Source organism: Mycteria americana, chromosome 7 (genome assembly GCF_035582795.1).
Source record: "Mycteria americana isolate JAX WOST 10 ecotype Jacksonville Zoo and Gardens chromosome 7, USCA_MyAme_1.0, whole genome shotgun sequence".
NCBI lineage: Eukaryota > Metazoa > Chordata > Aves > Ciconiiformes > Ciconiidae > Mycteria > Mycteria americana.
Window position 1 is genome coordinate 68,848,081 of NC_134371.1, and position 20,804 is coordinate 68,868,884.

At 52.1% G+C, this 20,804-nt stretch overlaps 1 protein-coding gene and 1 long non-coding RNA gene across 3 annotated transcripts in view; both read right to left on the bottom strand.

The window, feature by feature from the left end:
• The window catches only part of WLS (Wnt ligand secretion mediator), a 42,361-nt gene extending 22,165 nt beyond the window's left edge, over positions 1–20,196 (bottom strand). The window contains exons 1-2 of the mRNA XM_075508967.1: positions 19,951–20,196; positions 3,137–3,409 (exon numbers count right to left, since the gene is read on the bottom strand). Of these exons, the coding sequence (XP_075365082.1) occupies positions 3,137–3,409; positions 19,951–20,056 (379 nt within the window). The 5' untranslated portion in view covers positions 20,057–20,196. The remainder of the gene's footprint in view (positions 1–3,136; positions 3,410–19,950) is intronic.
• Positions 8,869–10,756, bottom strand: LOC142412053 (uncharacterized). 2 transcript variants are annotated; one of them, XR_012776353.1, is made up of 4 exons: positions 10,505–10,555; positions 10,052–10,142; positions 9,141–9,317; positions 8,869–8,968 (listed from the first exon to the last, which is right to left on the bottom strand). It is a non-coding gene; the product is annotated as an uncharacterized LOC142412053 (long non-coding RNA). The 2 variants fall into 2 exon arrangements; XR_012776352.1 differs by having other exon boundaries at positions 10,052–10,756.
• Positions 20,197–20,804: the final 608 nt, after the last annotated feature.

Here is a 20,804-nt window from a genome sequence, read left to right on the forward strand (position 1 = left end):
TTCAGGCGGGTAAGAGCATTTGCAGTTGCCAGGCGGTGCTGCTTGCCCGGGCGATCCGAGGCAGCTCCAGGACGGTCCTTCCAACGGCGACTGGCAGAGGCTTCAGCAGCTGCGACGCCTTCCAGGAGCCGTCCCCGGCTTGGCACCAGCCCTGTTGGCATTAACTACAGCAGGGTGACTGCTGTCTTTGAGGTCTCGGATTAAAGCTTGCGAGAAGGAACTCGAATTGTTGATTTAAAGGAAGAGATGAGGTTATTTCACATCTTTAATGCTGGCTCTTGAGGAGCTAATTCCAATTGTCTGATCAATGAAGCTCTTAACACTAGCAAGATACAGAGCACATATGCAATAATTTTGGCTTAACAAGATTTATTTTTATTTAATCTGTTATGACACAATCTAGCAAGCAAGAGATGTGTTACTCACTAGTTTCTTAGATTTTACACTTAATTTACATCTGCCTTCGGCTTGGCACAAAGAGTAGGAAAATAGCATTTTAAAATACTTTCTTCACTCAATGAAAGAAAACCTTCACGATGTGCCAAGTAAGCTCACACCATAAGTAGTATTACTATCCCTCGTCTCCAAATGCTTCGTAGAAACAAAACCCACCAGCAGCTACTGAACTGATCACGGCCAGAAACGGAGTCTTTCCCAGAAGTGGCACAGCTCACCCCCAAACCTCGCTTTTATCACCCAGAGGGTGGCCCAAGACAAGCCCTTCTGCTTTTACATCTCAAAAGAGTTCCCACCTTTGAAGGACTTGGTCACTGAACGGCACAAATAAGGACCTGAAGGAAAGGCTCTCTGCCCTTACAGGAGAAATCACCGTCCAAAGCTTGTTTAGCGTTTTCGCAACCTGCTGCTCCCAGGTGCTCAGCCTGATGTGACCCCAGCTCAGCGGTTTGACTTTAAAAGCCTCGGAATAAAGCGTTAGTTCTCTAAACGCAATCATCTACTGCAGTCTAAGCAGTTGAGGCCTTAACAAAGTTACAGAGCTACCCTCTCTGTATTTTAGAGGTAATTATAGGGATCAGACTACATACGTAAGCTTTACACAATCTCCTTTTTAACTTATCTTAATGACGACACATTAACTAGCTAGGAAGGAGGAGGTCCACGCTGAGCAGGCAAGGCAGTAAAGGCAACGAAGCTGTCACGAAAGCTTCAGCAGATCTGCGCTGACCTGGCTGCGGTGCCGGGGCTGCCGGCTGCCCCCGCGCCAGCACGCGTGCCAGTCCACATCCCCAGCCCAGCAGCCGGCTTCTGGGACGGGTCTGCTCCCTGAACCGATCCACCACACGGCCGCGTGAACGCTGGAGCCAGGCCGGCAGACAGGCTGCAGCCGGAGAAAGAGCTACAGAAGCTCCAGGCAGACCAGTCTGAAAAGTCACTCGTGCACTCGTTGTCAGGTTACGGCTGTTAGGGAGAGGGATTTAGCCCAAACGCTTTAGCACACGCAAACACGCGTACAGCTCTTCTTTCGGTATAGGGTAGATCGGTCTTGCCCTTGCTGCTCCCAACATCATTTTGCAGATTTTTCGCAGGGTTATTTTTGAGTTTGGGGGGGTTTTTTTTTTGTTTGTTTGCTCCCCCCACCACATTTTATCTTCTTCCAGGTACTAAGGGTGAATCCCAGTAAGACAGCTTCTCCCACGGCTCCTGTACCTATACAGTTTTCCAGTTAATTTGGACCACCGTAGTTTCAAGGCCAGAAGGTACTTTCCATCTGCAGGTATCAAACCCTAGCAAAAAAAATGTATCTCACAACGATTGATGGAAGGTAGGGCAACTACTTCAGTTCAGCAACAACGAACCTCAAACTGAAGAAGTTAAAGTTATTATTATGACAAAGGCTCAGTAAATAAACATCAACTCCTCTGCAACTGGTGCCCAATGGAGAGCACGTGTTTAAAAACTCAGACGTGAGCATTCCTTCTTATGAGCTCCTCATGTAACCTTATGGATCAATAATTTCCTTTACAAAGTACTTTGGCTCGCAGTTTAGAAACTCATCACACAAAAGCATTTGGCAAACACGGAGCAAAATACCACGGCTTAAAGTCTTCAGCACTGGGAAACTAGTAACCGGTTCAAGTCTTTGTATAAAGGATTTTTGGGGCAGAGACATTTATAAAAATAAAAAAAAAGCAAAAAAAAAATCCCATGACTCCGCATTTCACCACCTCCACACAGACTGAAGCATCCAAGCTAGAGCCCAGCGAGGTGATGCAGCTGCTCTGGCAGATGTGCTGCCTCTCCAGAAGGGACATCCCCGCTCCAGCCGATCTTCAGCGGTGGCCCTGGCACTACCTCGTACAGCAGCAGCCAGGTCAACCCGCTAACGGCTCAGAAAGCTCGCCCGGCCAAACCCGAGCATCTGCGGAGGAGGCTGCAGGAAGCCGCTCACCACGCGGCCAGGCACACGCCGGGCCAGCACGCGGGCAGGACGGGCACGTGTAGAGGCAGGAGGAAAGCAGCAGCTGAAAGGGCTGGGCCGTACTAGCGACTGCGAACGATCGCCGTGGACTCAGCATCCTGGAATATTTTGCAAAACCGTATGAAACCCAGGAGCGTTTGCTGTGAAAGCAAATTGCTGGATTTAAACCGGTGTAGTTGCTGATGGTCTACGTACTTTAAAACGGGGAACCTGCTCATCCTCTGCTTAGCTACTCGCTACTGCGGCGAGAACAGCTCTCCCTGCAAAGATAGATACTGAGGACAAGAGGAAATGGCCTCAAGTTGCGCCAGGAGAGGTTTAGACTGGATATTAGGAAATTTTTCTTCACCGAGAGGGTTATCAAGCATTGGAACAGGCTGCCCAGGGAAGGGGTTGAGTCCCCATCCCTGGAGGTATTTAAAGGGCGTTTGGATGAGGTGCTTAGGGACATGGTGTAATGGTGGGCTTGGTAGTGTTAGGTTTATGGTTGGACTCGATGATCTTAAAGGTCTTTTCCAACCTATACGATTCTGTGATTCCCAATTCCCACCTTTAGAACGTGCTCCTGTATCACCTCGCTGTACGGAGGTACCGTAGCACTTCACACACGGTGCAGAATAAAAGCACCTTTAAGAGAAACACATTGGGGAAATTAGACCACAGTCAGCATCCACCAAATGACGGAGAGTGACTTACTTAGGTCGTTGTCCATCTTGAACGCGATGTCCAGCTGCATGATGAAAAGCATGAACTGGAACCAGGGGCTCATCTCCTTCTTGGGAAGGGGAACGTGCACGGCAAACACGATATCGTTGGCTTCGATCTGCCTGCTCATCGCCTCGTCCAAGTCTTTGAGCTTCTCACAGTGGTTGGGTCCCCAGGGCACCAGCCACTTGGTTTTGTGGTGGTTTTTTCTTACATCAATGCACTTCACTGACGTGTAAGGAACAGCTGTAGTGGGGCTGGGAGCTGCAAATGGAAGAGAATCGCGTTTTTAGCATCTTTAGGTATCTTATATAGTGGTTTCCCCATCAAAATACGCAGCTCCCCATTCAACTATCTGAAGGCAATTTAAAACAAATGCATCAAATGTTTCTCCTTCACAGCTCCTTGATCTTGCAGTTCAGTAATTAAGTTTATTATGTCTACAGACATACTACTGACTGTGTAGTGGGATCAAATTAGGATTAGCTGAAGCAGTGGGAATCTGCCGGCTCAGTCTGATACCTCAGTTACACCAAAATCACACGGAAAGTTACTGGCATCTTTGTGTGCATACACTCTTCTAGTTTGCTCACTCAAGCAAATCCACTTGCAAAGCACGTGGGTATCACAAACCTAGACAGATGAACTAATCCCAGACCCTGTGGTCCTGCAGAGCGGGGCAAGGCTTACCGCAGTGATTCGAACCACACACAGCCACCCGTTTCCTTGGGCAGGAAGGCTTTTCTCACTGCTGAACCACGCAATTCTTTTTTTAAAAACACTAGGGGAATAAAAAAAAGCTCCCAGCACTGATAAACTGGATATTGGCGCATTAATTCTTCTTTACTTACTTGCACGCCCACCAGTGACCCGGTCTGGAGCATGGCAAGTGAAGAAGGTGGTGCAGCCCTGCCTGTGCCCTAACTCTGCCGTCTTCCCCCGGAGAAGCCGGCCCTCCCCGGAGGGATGACGAACCTCACGGCAACGTGGCACCAGCATCACTTCCACTTCACACTCCCTCTCTACGTGGAGGTACGTCCTCATCCCAACATGGCTCAGATTAGTAAGGTAAGCAAAACACCTTCGGAAAACCAAGTTAATGCAAACAAGTTTCTACCCTGTGAGGTTATCGCCCATGGCCCGATCTCGGGGATTTTTGCCATCGCTGCTGGAGGCGGCGGTGCTGTTTTGAAAGACCACCAGTACTTTTGCCGCTTCTCTGATCACACTGCTAGCGGAGCCGGTCCTAGCTCCATCACACAGCGGCTGAGGGAGCGTGCTCAAATAAGGGATGCAAGTTAGCCCAAATCCTTGTCCCGGGAGAGAGCAGCACCGCTCGGCACCTAGCCCAGCCCAGGGCCATCACCCACGCCCGCCGTCTGCAAACGCTGCGGGAGCCATCCCAGCCTCGCCAAAATGCCTACGTGGAAAACAGCAGATAAGCTGCCCACCTCCGCGATGCTCCAGAGACCCTCGCTCACCCGCTGCTGCCGGCTGCAGGGGAACGTTTTGCATGAAGGTATTTCTTCCTTTGGCTGTAAGTCAGGTGTGAACTAATGACTATTACAACCAAAGATTTGTCTCGCTTTTTCCCCTAGCCACAGGGGTTTTTTTTGAGATACCGGGAGAAAAGAAGCTGCTGAATAGAGGTCTTGGCTCCGAAACTCTGCAATGCCCCCGGCACCCACAGCAAGGGACGAGGCTTTGTGCATGTGCACCAGATACCCGTTTTCATTGTACCAGGATAATGTATGACATCCCAGATGAGATAATTAAAAGTACGGAGGATTATACTGCTCGGGCTTTACATCGATGAGGAAACAGTCGGAAACCCTGAAGTACAAGTGGGGATGAAAGCAGAAAAGAAATGCATTCCACCTTCAGCCAGAATTTCAGCATAAAACACCTTCAAATCAGAGAAAGACAAGGCTTTCAAAAACTCAAATATATTTCCAACATAGCTGTTCCATGCAAAGACTTCTTATGACAGCAGTTCTGCCCCGTTTCCAGTATCATTTGGGAAATAAATATTTTAATGCTATTTTAATGCATCACAGAACTGGCAAAGCAGGGAGGCGAGCGGAGCTGGAGATGCTCCAGTTCCTCATCTCCCCAGTACGATCAGAAGGGCTTCCGCCGGTCAGAAAGTCCAGCAACCAGAAGGTCGGTAATTCCCCTGTCCCTTATGGATCTATCCCCTTTTTGTCAAAGAAAGAAGTATTTTTCTGCACAGCAGCCAGCTCAACACATTTTAACGCCCAAGATGCTTCCCTGCAAATAAAGCAGAACTGTGCTATTTTCTGAAGTATTACCAGGAAGGTACATCGGGCATGCTGCAATGAATTCCTTCCAGCTTCACAGGTTTTGGGAAGCAGATGGAGCAAGTTAACTCTTTCAGCTGTTAAAGAGTTTTACTTGATTTCTGTTTTCACTAGAATTTGAAGAAATTAACTTTATGGAGCACAAGGTTCTTGTGAAATGACATTTATGAAAAACCCCAAACTATCCAGCCCTTTTAAAAATGAAAATAGGGCTTGAAATTCAAAAATTTAAGCGCAAATTTAACCTAACAACGTAAAAATGCTCTAATGGAAGTGATAGGCATTGAAATGTTCCTATACTGTGAGTTAAAACAGACGTAGCATATAGAAGAACAGATATCCAGGCATAGAGAATAACGCACGACTTGATGTCAAAGTCTCCAGAGAAGAGAGGCCGAGGTGGTCACGTAAGACGGGGGCTAAGCCGGCCAGCCCGCGGGCTCCTGCAGACATGGTCACCATCCTCATTCCGACAGATGGTCCAGGACTTCCCAAACAGATCGCAGCCCGCTAAAAACCTCCAGCGGCCAGCGCTAACACCCCACCTGCAAACTGCAAGTATTTCAAGGAGGAAAAAAAAAAAAAAACAAAAAAAACAAACCCAGGCTGAGCAAACACCCACCCAGCCACCCCCCAGCCCCGGCCCGGGCAGAGCCAGCCCCGGGCTCCCCCAGCGGCAGGAGGGCCGGGCACGCCGAACGTCCGGGCACGCTACACCCGGATGATTCAGCCCTGGCTCCCTTGTCGTTTGGGCACAGCATCGCAACAGCGGCTCGATTGCTTTTTGGGATCCACGCCAGGAGCTCTGCGTAGCATCCTCGCTAACGTGCCACCTCGTTAGAAAGATGACATCCCCGCTCCTTCCTACGGGCAGGGGAGAGATGACTCAACGTGCGAGTCGGGAGGAAGTTATTAAAAAGCAGTTGTTTAGAAACTGCCCTTTTTTTTTTTTTTCTCCAATTTTTTGACAGCAATAAGTTTCTTCTAGCTGAAAAGCAGCAGCGATGCTGGCATAAAGCGGGGGGCTAAAGGAAAGGGATTTGCTTAAGCAGGAGTACTTCCAGACTGGTACCTGCTCTCGCTATCAATCCACAGCCTACGTGCATCACAGATACGTCGCACCGCGGCATCTCAAACCCTCGCTGCATCCAGCGGTCCTCCCGGAACCACAGAAAGCTCCTACGTTACCGCAGCCCCCAAAAAGAACAAATCATTGATATGCCAGAAAAAAACCCAGCAAAACAGAATAAAATAAAGCATTCAACAAACAAACAAGAAATCTAACTGCAAGTCCAGGATTACAGAATGCTTTAATGCCGGGCTGTAAGTGCAGAAAACGGTGCAACGTTCCTTTATCACGCCTCGATGCAGAACCTAGTAACCGTGGCTGAAACTGCAGCTGTAAGAGACTATTAGGAATATTGTGAAATAAGCCACACGTTCAGGCCAAGCTCTCGGAGCTTTTTTAGCTCTGACAGCTCTTTGTGCGATTTAAAAGTACGGATTTCTGAATTAAGAGACGTTGTTACTTCTACAGAGCAGACGAATGTTTCTTGCTTTGATGCAACTCATTATAGCCATAAATACACGTTTTCATCACCGACTGATTATGATTTTAAATACTTGGCATGCTAACTCAAGTATCCCCTCTGCCAAAGTTACAGCTTTGAGGACCAAGAGACAATTACTATATATATTCCTTGTCGGGAACTGCACACCAAACAAACGTCGGCACTTGGCTTCCATTACTTGTTTGGCTCCAGTCCCATTAAATTCAAGCGAGTGTTGAACCAAGTGGAAGAAAATGCTTTGTGAAACTGCAGCCAAGTCAACTAACAGCATTACAAAGTGCTATGCAAAACAGAGCTAGCATCGAGGGACTTCAGTCAAAACGCGGTGCCAAGCAGGCTGCTTTGTCGTTCTGCCTGTGGGCTGGTAGATGGTTCTGCTTTATATATTAAATGATGTATGTCAGCCTGTAAATAATTAAAGAGCCGTTTGTGCATCATACAGCGGATAAGCCTCAGCCCGTGTTCCAGTCTGCGCGCTGTGCCGAGAAGCGCGGCAGCGACGCGGGTACCGTTCGGAGGGGTTCGCAGGGTAACCAAGGAGCAGGGCTTTTAGCAGGAGGGTTTTGCAGAAGCTGGCCGGGAGCGTGGCTCTCCAGGAGCCGGCTCAAACAGGAGCTGGCCCTGCGAGCCTGGGCTGGGGCCACCCGGGGAGCCCCGGTGAAGGTGCCCTGGCTCCAGGGGCCGTGGGCAGGCATCGGGCAGAGACCCCTCGCTCCGAGGGGTTCCACCTCGGCAGCGCTGGATGCCGAAAGCCGGAGGCGGGAGGCCAGCGGAGCTGCTAGCGCTGTCGGTGGATACTTCCAACCCCCCTACTTAAGAGAAAAAACTTCCCACAGACAAGTTTAGAGACAGGATGATTCACAGCAAACGCTTTCAGAGCAACAGCCATGATCTCCGAGGAGCCGGCGTGCCTGCGCCCGCGGGAAGCGGGCAGGAGGTGACCGTCACCGCCAGAGCCCTCCTTAGCTCTGATGGCACAAACCTTCATTAAGTCTTCCTTAAAAACCCAGGCAAGCACAGACATGAAAGTAAAACCAGCAGAGCCTGAGCAACCTCTCTTTTGCAGTTCACTGGTTTCCATACCAGTTTGGGGAGTGAATACAGTTTACCCGCTTTGAAGCTTGTTCGCATATATGCTATAAACACGCTCGCCGTAAAGGTACGCGGCGACCGGCTGGCGCAGCCGTCCATACGCCGCTGGGGAAGGGGGAAGCCGCCCGCTCCACCTCCTCCAGAAGAGGCTTTGGAGGGGCCTGGCTCGCTGCAAAAGCCCCGAGGTCATCCCAAAGGACATGGGTGACAGCAGACCCCGCCACGGAAGCGCGGCTCCTTGCAGCAGCTTTCGCCAGCGAGCCCCCCGCAGAGCCGGGGGCCGTCAGCAGCGGGGTCACCGCTTCCCGGGGAGGGCTTCGATGCCCTTCCAAAGCCGCTTCCCCTATGTCTTGCAGATTGAAGCAACTCTTGCACGTGATTTCCAGCAAGGCTTTCAGTGAGCCTTCTCTCGCTTTTCCTATTGAAAGCAGCATATAGCCAATGGTACGTTGGCTCGAGCATATGGATTTTCTCAAGGTACGTCCCCAAGAAACAGCAGCAAAGAGGAAGAGAGACATTTAGTGCGGGGGGATGGACAGAAGTTGAATCGCTTTCAGTTTTGAATGATCCAAAACTACTCGGTCTCATGTTGAATTGGTAGTGGTATTTCACCCAAAACTAAGATGACAATGTTGTAGGATAACTCCAAATAAGTTGAAGGAGACATCTCGGCATACCTTACATCTACCGGTCAGAGAGGTCAAAGATCTCATGACCTGATTCAGCAAAAGATGCCATGATTTGGTCTCTCAGCACTGGTGACCATCCTCATTGCCAAGATGCAGAGGATCTCCCTCCGACATCTCAACTGGAATCGAAATTCTTTCACTTCACATGCACTAAACAGAGTACACGAGCGGAGGCAAAGAGCTGAAGCGATTCATCGCACGGCCAAGACACCCCAAGCCATCCGATGCTGCTTCTGCCCCCCCTATATTCTCCATAGCAAAACCCCACAGCATTTGCTGAAGAAACTGAGCATCCTGCCCCAAACACCCAGCAAACCGGTACATAGCGGGGTGCTCCGAAGGGACCCGGGGCACCCAGGCCTGTCCGTCACTGCTGTCTTGCTCTCCAGAGCCACGGGGTTAGATCCTGGTTGCCACCGTGCTCCCAAGTCTGGCTTCGGGAAATCCTCCAAATGGCAAGTTTTAATTCCCTTCACGGTGAGTGCAACGCTGTGGCCAACTAAATGAAACAAATGGAGTATTTGGGGAGGGGGGTGGGGTGGGGGTGGTGAGGGAGTTGGCAAAAGTTTTAGTTGAGACTTAACCCTCCTAGTTTGGTTACTTAAAAAGGAAAGTAAAAACCCATTCCCCCAGTCAATACAAGCATAATTAAGCACAGCATCCCAACCTTGATTTTGTTAACATAATTTTTTTTCAAACAAAAGCTAGCGTTTCAAATTACAAAGTTATGCTCCCTTGGACAGCATATTAAAAATGAACCCGTTCAAAGGGAACGGCACTGTCTGACGCCGAGGAACCAGCGTTACCCTGGGTGGGACGGGACCTGGGGAGGTCTCTCGTCCGACCTCCTGCTGGCAGCAGGGCCGGAGCCGGGTGCTTGGGGCGTTATCCCAGCAGGTCTTGAAGGTGTTGCTGCTCCTGGGATGCTGATGTGCTGCTCTCGCTGTCCCCTCGTCCCCATTTCTACCACTTCACATACAGACCAAATATTAAGTTACTATATAGCAAAGTTGAGCTCGCACGCGGTAGAGATCACTGCCAGCTGGATCACGCACGCACCAGTCCCAAGGAGCATACGCTCCACTTCTTCAGATTTTTAGTCACCACTTTCTTCCCTCTCTCCTCCGAACGTCCTGAATCTCCGCCCTATATCAAATAGCCACGTTTCATTCCTCAAAACGGTTTTTTAATGCTGTTTCTACAAGCCAGGAGATCAGACTGACAAAGTCTCACCGTCCTGCAAAATCCCTCGCTGGATCGAGAGGGGCATCGGGAAATCCTGCTCTCGCCTGCAAGGGGGAAGCCTCCCCACGCCAAGCCGCAGCTGCATTTAAAATCCACGTATGCGGCGACTGCGCGAGCGCGTCCGCATGGAGCACGTCGTACGGACGTGACAACACGACCGCCAGCACCGTTCGCTTTTCGTCTCGGAAAAGTCACAGCTGGTTTTCCCTCGAGCTCCCAGTTCTCCTGCGTGCTGTGTCCCAGGCCTCGCTCTTCCCTCACCCCCGTAGATGGTTCTGCTCTTCTCCATCCAACTCCCTGCCTCCCGCTGCCGGGTGCATTTACAGCTGATGCTCGGCTGCCCCTACAGAAAACTTCGGGGCCCAAAGCTTAGTTGAGGTGGAATACAAAAAGAGAGAGCAAGACCCCATAGAGTAAGGAAGCTTTTTGGTGACAATGAACCTTTAACGAATCTTCAAACATGGGAAAATTTACATTTCACCGTCAAACTTCTACGAGAAAAAGCAAAGTTAAAGACCGAATGGTTTTAAGAAAGAAAGAAATAAAACCTACTTTCTCCGAACAGCTCTCAAGTCTTTAATAAATACCCTTCCACATCTTTGTGCCCCAAGCAAAACTCGTCCCTGCCTCTCTCGGGCTCGCCCCTCCCGCACAGCGCGGCAGCGACGGTGCGCGGGGCTGGGCGAGGGCAAACGGAGCAGAGCCCCGCTTCGACAAGCTCCCGCGCCGCTCGCGGCCCACTGGACTCACCCTGGCAGATGGCAGCGCCTCGCACTGAGCAGCCGGAGAACTACGGGTTTTTTTAAATTCTCGAAGCCCCAGTTCAAACCTTGATGGGGGTGAAGCCGGTAAAGCTTTAACATCTCTCTAGTACAGCAATAAGTGGCTTTCCTTTGGTTTCAGCTGTACTGTCCTCGAAGCAATCTATCTCCATTAACATGTAAGCATTCATTGCCCTTCTCTTTTCTGAGAAGAAAAGCAGAAAATAAGATCCTGCCTATAAAGGGGCTTACCTCAGGAACCATTCCTCAGAGAAAAAAAAAACCCCACCAACTGTTTCACTGTATTTAGACTTAACTCTTTAGGTTAAAAAAAAAAAAAAGAGATTTACTATGAGATAAGCGAGCTCAATTTTTCAATATTTTCATTTTACAATATCACGTATGCCTCGATTTGCAGAAGAGCCACCATCGCTCAGTTTATTAATTCCAATAAATTAAGTAGCTCCTTAAAAAGCTTCCTTCTTCCCTCCTCCATACTCCTGCAAACACGGCATCCAGCCCCGTCACGGGAATAACATCCCCTCTCTTCTCCCACAGGAATACTTACCTCTACGATACACGCTTTGCACCTTCTCATCTAGAACACCTACAGCACTTCAAATTAACTACTGACCCTTGCTCCCGCACCATAAACAAGCCCTTTGGAAAATCTCAGTTGCATTGTGTCTACATTGATTAAAGCTTGAATCCTCCTGACCTCATGCGGCGTCACCTTCTCCCATGCAGCGGGAGCATTCTGCTGCTCTCCCCAATTACCCCCTTCTGCGCAGGGCCAGCACTACCCAGCGAGCACACACAATGGGCTTCTGCTTCATTACCCTAACCAGCAGCAGGATCGGAATAAACAAGCTAATTTACCACGGGACAGACGGAGCTTTTCCAACTAGAAGAGTGAGAACCTGAATAACGTTAGATATACTTATTATTTATAAATATATATTTATCGCAGCGCCAAAGTTCTCTTTCCCGACCTTGATGCCACCGGTTTAACACGTTAATGAGAGTAACCACTAACGCGGTCTTTAAGTTACTATTTTTTATTACTAGTTACTCTTTCGCAAGCTACGTGAACGCCTTTTTCCGAACACTGCAGCAGCTTTTAGATGCAGAACTGCTGTACATTTAAATAATCTAATTAATCTTTTAAAAAACAAACAAAACCCCCAAAAAACCACTACCTACTAGAAGCCCACTCCCCTTGGGAAAGGTATTCCTTTCTTACCACTTGACTTTGAGCTCTATCAAGACCATAGTCCTTTAAAGCCCCAGGGCACCATTTCCATCCCTGTTTCCAGTGGGAGTTGCCAGACATGGTATTGTAGCTGAACACCCTTACTTCTGTCGTCTCCAACAGATTTTTCAATACTGCAGGTTTCTGTCTTTTTTGCTTCAGACCATGAAAATGAATGTGTCCAAACCCCCAAAGCCTAGTTCGGGAGATTCCTGACCCAAGTTCGTGTTCTGCATCCAGGTCTCCCGCTTCGGACGTGAAGAACAAGCTGGACGGGGCTGTGCTCGTACCTCCTCCAGTGACCGTGGTGGCCTGGGCAGCGGTGGCTTTCCCCCTGGTTTGGAGGGCGATGGGAGTCCTGACCCAGTTCAGGGTACGGCTGGATGGAAGATGATATTTGACGGCACAGACGGCAGCCCAGACCTCTGCCAAACTCAAACCTACTGTCTTATAACAGACTGGGGTGGGACAGGAGCTGCCAGGATTTGGAGGTCCCTAACCAAGCACTACAGCCAGCAGAACGGTCTTACTGTGGTTTTGAGGAATTCCCATGCTTTCTTAGCTTCCTATAACCACGCAGCAGCCAGAGATAGGTGCGTGCATTCATCCTGGAGGGGGGGGCTGCTTATTTTGCTCAAGGTTTGCTCTTCAACGCTGCTTTTGCCGCTTCGGGCCACGCTAGCGGAAGAGTTGCCCGTGCAGCACGGCCTCTTTGGAGCAGCACAAGCCGGAGATTTTCTTCAGTAACACAGTTCTTATTGAAGAAAAAAAAAAAAAAACCACAGGAGCAGCTGTGCCAAGAGCCTTTAAACCTGAAAGTGCAGTCAGGGTCCCCGCTGCAGGAACAGGAGTCCAAGCACCCTGCAAGGCTGCTGCCACCGAACACCAACCAAAGGGCTGCTGGGCAAGCCTTGCTCTCACAGATAAGGGATTACTGCCTCAGCCCCAGGCAAGTCAAAGCGAGGAAGCCTTATGAGGCGGGAGAGCACAAGTACATTTGCTGGAGAACCGCATGAACGACCTCCACGATGCACATACATATGCGACAGCAGCAGCAAACGCAAAGGAGGTGAGCGCTAGCAGTACGAGTTCCATAAATGCAGAGATATATCTTCAAAAATATTTTATTTAAAAGAAGGGGAAAAAAACCCCCAAAGAAGGTAGAACTGATTTACTAATTGCCACAGAGTTGGATCTTCTGCCAAGTTGTCCTTTGTCAATTTTCGACTCGGATGAAATGCATTTCCTGCGACGCCCAGCCAAGACATTAAATCCCTGCAAACAGAGGTCTAAAATAGCAGTATGACCCGACGTTATCCAGCAGCTTTCCTCCTGAGCGACAGCCTGAAACTCTCCAAGTCGACCACTACAGATAACAACACACCTCGAAACCACCGATACTCAGAGACGTGAAGAATTCCATCTGCATTTGAATAGGGGGATCAGACCCTCCGCCCTTCCCCAGGCTGGGGCCAGCAGCAGATGGACACCTCCCACCCTTCAAAGGCTTTCCGAGGCTATCGGAGAGTTGTAACTTGACTTCAAAGACCATAAATGTTCTTTACGAACGAAAAGACTTCCCGTTTAATCCTTACCCCTTGCAAAGGGCAGAGAGGCAGCAGGACCACCGCTTGGTAAGCGTTCAGGTCACGCCGAAAGCCAAGCCTGTTTAGTTAGCATCGACGCAAAAGAAGAGGAGCGGCAAGGGGACCGTCCTCTTTACACCAGCTACAAGGCACCGAGCTTCCCCGACGCATCTCTCCCAGGTTAACCATACTTTGGAAGCCATGCAACTGTAAGAAGAGCAAAAAAAACCAGCGCCTCGGAGGATTTACAGCCTCGCTGCCCGCTCCTCAAGCCCCCAGCACGGACATTTCTGCCTGGGAACTCTCAATTTCTGGCACATTTGCCCATTCAGCTACAGTTGCAGCTCTTAAAAAGAAGAATTGAGCAGACCTAAACTAAATAGACATGACCTTTCATGTCTGCTTTTTCATCGGCTCCCAGCGCTTCTGCCAAGGCTGCAGCACTGAAGGAATGCGCCTATACAGAGGAGTCTATTGGCATTCACGTCCACGGTACAGCACCGACCTATTCAGCACGGCTTGCCCAGCTTCTGGAGAGGCCAGCGATGAAAGAAAGTCAGGCACATGAAAATGGTCTTTGTCCTGCAGCCCCCAGACACTCTTCCCTAGCAGGCTGCATCCACATACCTTCGAAATCAGAGCCTCTCTCCTCTCAAGAGATCGGTTCAGCCCTAAGAAGGTAATGAAATCCCAGGAAAGAAAATTAAATCCTGGAAACTCTCTGCTCAGGAGCCAAATCAGACATTTAGATAATGAACTGGAATTGTTGATAGCTGCTCAGCCATTTATACACATGACTCATTATCTCTCCGGGCGAGACACACAAGTAAGAGTTTTATTTGCTCCAGTCAAAACAATTCTGTTTTTTCAACCTTAAGCTGAGGCACAGGAGCAGTGAACCCGCACCTTCTCAAATGCATCCCCCTCGTCCCAGGAGACTCATGTGCTAAATAAAATACCTCCACTTTTCCAATCAGTTAAATTTGTAAAGGGTACGGCTGGGCGCCGGGCTTGCCGTACTTAACTGTATGTATGCCTGCCCCTGGACTTTGTCTGCGCTGCAGAGAGGTTCTCCTGCCTTCAGTCGGCTCAGCTGAACCGAAACCAAGATAACCTGTGACTTGGGACGAGGCGTCTTTGTAGTCCTAGAAGGAACTCACGTAAAATAAGTTACCGAAAAGTTGCCAATAACTTGCCTAAAGCAACAAAAATCGGTTTTGAAGGGGGGATATTGCCCCACAGAGCTCTCTTCTCCGCTTTCCTCCTGCGCCCTCCATTTCAGCCTGCCCACCTGCCCAGCAGCTTTGCTCTTTGCTACAGCCTCCCGCGGTACCGGAAAACCGGGGGCAAGATGCACATCGCTTTGCTTGACTAAAGTAACGGAGAGAGAAAGCCGCAGGGAAGGTGGGGTAATTTCTTGACCCGGGTCGTTAGAACAGACCAGATCATTCAGTGAAGCGCGAGCTCGCTTAACGCCAAACCAGCCAGCGTGCCAGAGCGGGAGGCTGCAGGTTTGTACGTCTGCCCAGCTTTTGCGGGGATCGGGCAGCGGCACAAAGCCCACCGAGACGCACGGAGCCCTGCCCGGGCGCCAGCAGCACCCAGGAGGCTCAGCTACGGGAGCTGCGGAGCGTTACGAGAAGTGCCCCACACTTTGGGACTTGATTAACACAAAATTTCCTGCTGTCTCCGTGAACTCTGGACAGATTTGAGCAGTAAAGCCTGTTTTCTTTCTTTCCTTTTTTTTTTTTTCCCTTTTTAAAATGCAGTATATATAAAAGTATTCCAGGATGCAAAGGAAATTAGAAAGAGGGACACCATCAACAGCTTCCCACAAGGCTGATGGGAAAAAGGAAGGACAGAGGAAGATAATCTACAGATGAAGATAATTTGTAATCAAGGAAGAAGATATCTACAGAGGAAGATAACTTGTACTCAGAAGCTTTGGTTTAAAGAAAGCCAAGAGGCATTAAACCCACACCAGAGTCAAGTCAGACTTCCATACACACAGAGTTTCTACCGCCTGGCCAGCCGTCAGAAGGAGAGGACGCAAGGTGTCCTGGCTCTCCTTTGGCCCTAGAGCCGTGACCTCCGTTGGAACGCCCTGCTCAGAACTGCCAGGAACAAGCACGGCCAGACGGATGCTCCAGCTGCGGGAAGGTTTGTCCTCGTGCCGAGTCCGAGGCCGTCACCGGCTAACCCGGCCCCGCGCGCTGCTCGGCACGACTCAAAGCCCGTACGAGCCTGGTGGCACCCCTGGAGACAGCCGGGACGCCAGGCACGCGGCTAAACCCGCGCCGTGCGCTGAGGAGGCAGAGCATACACACGCACGGCACGCGAGGGCTCCTGGGAATGCCCGCGTGACTGTAAATTAGCGTCAGCCGCATTTCTCACGAACACTAGTGCTGCCTTGAATGATAACAGAAAGCATTCCTGTTTGATCCCACTCTCCTGTAACGTACGTACGCTATCACTCCCAGCAGGGTAGCGAAGACGAGGTTTTATTATGACTAATTTTATGGATCATGTTTTATCTAGTACTGACACATCCAAACTGAACACATAACACACCATCCGGAAGCGTAACCTTTAAACAAGACGTTTACCACGGAATGGAGCAGACACCAGAAATTCTGCAGGGTTTGAAAACAGGACGGTTTGAAGCAGCGATAGTCCCAGCTGCCTGGAGCCAACAGTTCATTACCGTAGCATGACAACAAAGAAACGCCTCAATAAAATTCTCCTTTGAGGCGTTTTCTCACTCCCTAGCTTTGCAAAGCTCCCTTAGACCGCCACAGTAGCTTCACCCCGGTAAGGGAACGACTCCCATACGCGTGTATCTCATGCTTTGCCAACACACAGTTCTAAACAAAATCCATGTGAGAGCTGATAAGACTCCTGCTTCTAAGTAAGAGAGCTGTTGGAAACGTGCAAGCCGTATTAAAACTCAGGCATTATGCAGCTGACTGCTCAAAAACTAGCTAGAGAACCACCACGGGCAGAAACCCCCAGTTTCAGAAAAATGAAGCTTTGTCGTCGTCGTCATATCAGGTACCAATGCGCTGCATTTGTGTATTTTGGACTTGCACAAGTAATCTGTTAAAATAGAGCACTTAGTCATTGTTTTGAAATATGACCTAACTGACTGCTAAAGGAAAGGCTGGTTTAGCTTTGTAGCGGTGTTCCAGTTGTGTACATATTTTGGTTTGTCTAGACCTGAATAAACTAAAATAACTAGATTCTTGGTGTCTGTTTGGTGCGCTGAATCAAACCAGACCAGGAACGCTATTTCAGTGACACCTCAGCTCCCATCCCACCTTGTGTCACCCCTCTCGGAAGAGCAGCAGTCCCCTCTCGCTGCTGCCAGGGCTACCGGCAGTTTGGGTACTCGCAGCACCGCTTCGCTCCCCACCCGCCGTCTCCAGGCACGCTGCAGAAGAACGCCGGCCACCGACCCACGTCTCCCCAGACGCCTCTTCGAAAACGCCACGTGCCAGGGACTAACTAAAAGGACAAGGACCCCGAGCCGTGGGCCCCGGCTGTTGTCCGAGGGATGGGTCACAAGCCACTGGCTCAGAGCTCCCAGGGACACGGGGACCCCAACGGCAAGGCGTGCTCCGGGGCCGATTCCCGGGCAGAGTTTCATGCAGACCCCCGGGCCGCGATGCCCTGCTTGTGCCAGGTGTTGGGGACCACAGCTGGGTTACACGTAAGGACGTACGGTTGTTTCACAGGCACCACATCCACGTAGGCTTCCCGCTCCCAGGAGGGCTGGCCGGGAGCTGTCGGAGCCCGGCAGCGCAGCTGCCCCACAGCCACTCCAGTGAAGAGGGGGACGAGCCCCTTAACTCCTTGAATGCATCAGAAGTGGTAAACAGCGCGGAGGAAAAACCAGTTTGGGTGATTGATTAGTGCAGTTTTATCTGCCAACAGATCAGAAGTGGGGGGGTTGCAGCAATTAAAGAAAGTTTGCCCACAATAACCCCCCAGGACTCGCCCAGGATAGAGGACGCGCTCGCTCCTCACTACGAGGTCACTCTGAGTTGGTGCGGGACCTTGCGACTCAGCCCCGATCGCTGTCTCCGTTGGCAGAAGAGCCGGTCGGCCGCAGCGAGCCCTGCCCGGCAGACCTGCCCAGGCGGCTGCCCACCCCAGCAGCAGCTGGGGCCCCCCACCCAGGACGGGGCCCCCCACCCAGGACGGGGCCCCCGCCGTGGGTGCCCAGCGGCAGCAGCCGGTACAGCAGGGACTAGGCAAGATGGAAGACTGAACTAACAGCATCTAAGTTCTTTCATCTCCCAATCCCTACAAATCTGAACAGAAAACGTTTCTGTTCATTCCCTCCAAAGCTAAACACGAAGATAGCTGTTTATCACGCTTGTCCCCAGGTGACAACGGAAATGGGGCTTTCCGATCAACACCTTCCTTTTGTACAAGCAACTTAATTTTTTGAGCTTAGAAGCAAGAAGCTACTAGAAGAACACTTTTAAAATGAACACCGAGTCTGGCTTCTCTGCACGGCACAGGCCAAGGCACTTTATCTAATGAATCAGTGGTGGGTTCGGTAACCTGCTCTTGAACCAGCTCTTAAAGAAGGGGGGGGGGGGAAGGAAAAAAGCCAATCCTGATAATCTTTGGTGTTGGTTCAGGCCCACAAGACCAGAAAAATTGGGTTTTAATCCAGTGCTTGCCACAGACTCCTTTGTGATTAAGCGAAGATGAGGAATTGAAGCAAGAGAACAAGGGAAGTTAAAGTTTTTGAAAATTCTGTTCAGTAGAATTCCTATGGCTCTTAAGAACAGATAATCAGGCTACAAATGTAAAGCACTAATGTGCATCAGGAACACTGAATTCCTTCCCGAGGAATGGCTGTAGATGTTTCTCCAATATCTCTCGAATAAAGCCCACGGCCAGAACAGCCCAACTCCCTTCTCCCAGCTAAAAAGTGCAAGAAATTTTCCCGACGCCCTTTCAGAGCAAGGTAACTTCAGTCATCCACAGTCCCTGCTGAAAATCCCAACGGCCCCAAATGCGAGCCTGCACCCCGGGAAGGGGGAAGAGCAGGAGGGGAAGAGCAGGAGGGGAAGAGCAGGAGGGGAAGAGCAGGAGGGGAAGAGCAGGAGGGGAAGAGCAGGAGGGGAAGAGCAGGAGGGGCTGGGTGGGGAGTCCCTCCGCAGGCAGCACAGCCCTTCCCGGACATCTCAAGGCTGGGAATGGCCAAAGTAGCCAGATAGATACGACGATCATTACAGGGAGCCGGCGCATAACTCAGCTGCTTTCTAGTAAAAAAAAAAAAAAAAAAAAATTTCCAGGGACTGCCCCAAACCCCGGCTCTCCTCCATCTTCCTCCTTCCATCCCCCAGCTCCTTCCCCAGGCAAAAAATCACGGCCCGGCCGCGGCGGTGACACCGCTGGGATCCCCCCCCCCCCCCCGCCCCAGGGGCTCCCCGAGCCGACGGAGCCGCAGCCCCCCCGGGCCGGGAAGTTTGAGGCGAGGGGGGAGGGGGCTCGCCCTGCCTGCGCGGGCCGGGCTGCAGCCACCCGAGGAGCTGCAGACGCGGGTGGGGGCCGTGCCCGTGGCGGGCGGGGGGGGGGGGTAAGGCCCCCCCCCCCCCCCCGCAGCAGCCGGTTTCCCGTGAGCAGCCACGAAGCCCGGCCCGCGGGGTCCGCAGCGGCGGCCGGAGGCGGAGGGGGGCGGCCCGGGGGGTCCCCTCGGAGAAACGAGACGCGGGGGGAGCGGCTGGGGGGCCGGCAGCAGCCGACCGCGCCCGGACCGTCCCGCGCTCCCCCGGCGCAGCGCCCGTTCACGTTCCTTTTTCTCCTTTTTTTTTTTTTTTTTTTTTGTGATCGTTGCCGCAAGCGGCGAGGTTTCCTCCCGCGGTCGGTTCGGAGGCCGAGAAACGGGGAGGGGCAGAGGTACGAAAAGCACGGCGGAAGAATTTTTTTTTTTTTTTTTTTTTTACCAAATAGACAAAAAAAATATTTTGAAAAAGCCAACTTTGCCATGCAAGGCTTCCCGGCGCGATCGGTCGCCATACTGAAGGTTTCCCCCCTTCCTCTTTCTTGGAGCACGGGCTGAAAGCAGGCCAAAAAAACTTTTCTCTGCCCCTTCTTTTCTCGCAGGCACTGGAGTGAAATGTGCACAAAGAGGCCCAGGGAGCCGTGTTTTCTTAACTACAATAGCGGGGCTAATGAGATCATGGGAGCGAGTCAGCGATACTGTAACAAGTAGCTACACGACGCGAGCGAGGAGAGGCGGCCGGGAAAGTTGGCCCCCTCGGCACTCACCGATCAGACCTCCCACCAGAAAGGCGATGACTTGGACAACCAGCAAGATCCCCCCGACGATGCACAGCTTTTTGGTGCTCATGTTCTCGATGATGGCCCCGGCCATCTTCGCCCGGCGCTAGCCCCCCGCTCCCCCACCGGGGGGCCGGGGAGGCGGGCGGGCTCCGCACTGATTGCCCGGGCCGGCCGGCCAGCCGCCGCCGCCGCCGCCCTCCGCCGCCGCCCGCCGTGATTGTGGCCGCCGCTCGCTGCATGTGGCTGCTTTAAAGGCGCTGGCAGCGGGTCACATGACGCCGCCTCCGCCGCCCCTCCCCGCTGCCTCAGCCCCGCCGCCTCCCCTCCGGGAGGGGCCGCAGCCGCCCGTCCCGGGCACCGGCGTCCCGCCCGCTGCCCCCCGCCGCCGGGCGGGCAGGCAGGCAGGTCAGCCCGGCAGCCCGGCAGCCCCGGGCCGGCTGCGCGGGGGCGGGCGGGGGGGGGGGCGGGAGGCAGCTTTATACCGGCAAATACCAGCGCTGCAGGTGAGCCCGGCCGCTTTGCACCTCGAGCGGGATCCGCCGCCGCCTCCCCGCCGGGACTCGGCGCCGGGACGGCAGCGAGCCCCGGGGCTGCGCCGCGCTCTGCCAGCCGCCCCGCTCCCTCCCGGCCCCGCAGCGGCCAGGCTACGCTCGGCCCTTCCCGTCGCGCCTCTCCCACGCACCTCGGAGGTCAGGCCAAGCGGCGTCCGGAGTTTCGCTACCCCCGTCCCTCTCCCCGTCCCGGGGCTGGGAGCGCTCAGCAGCGCGGGCGCTGCGTCCCGGTGCCGCTGCCGGCGGGCGCTGGCCTCCCGGCCAGAGCCTCTCCGTCCGCCCGCGCGT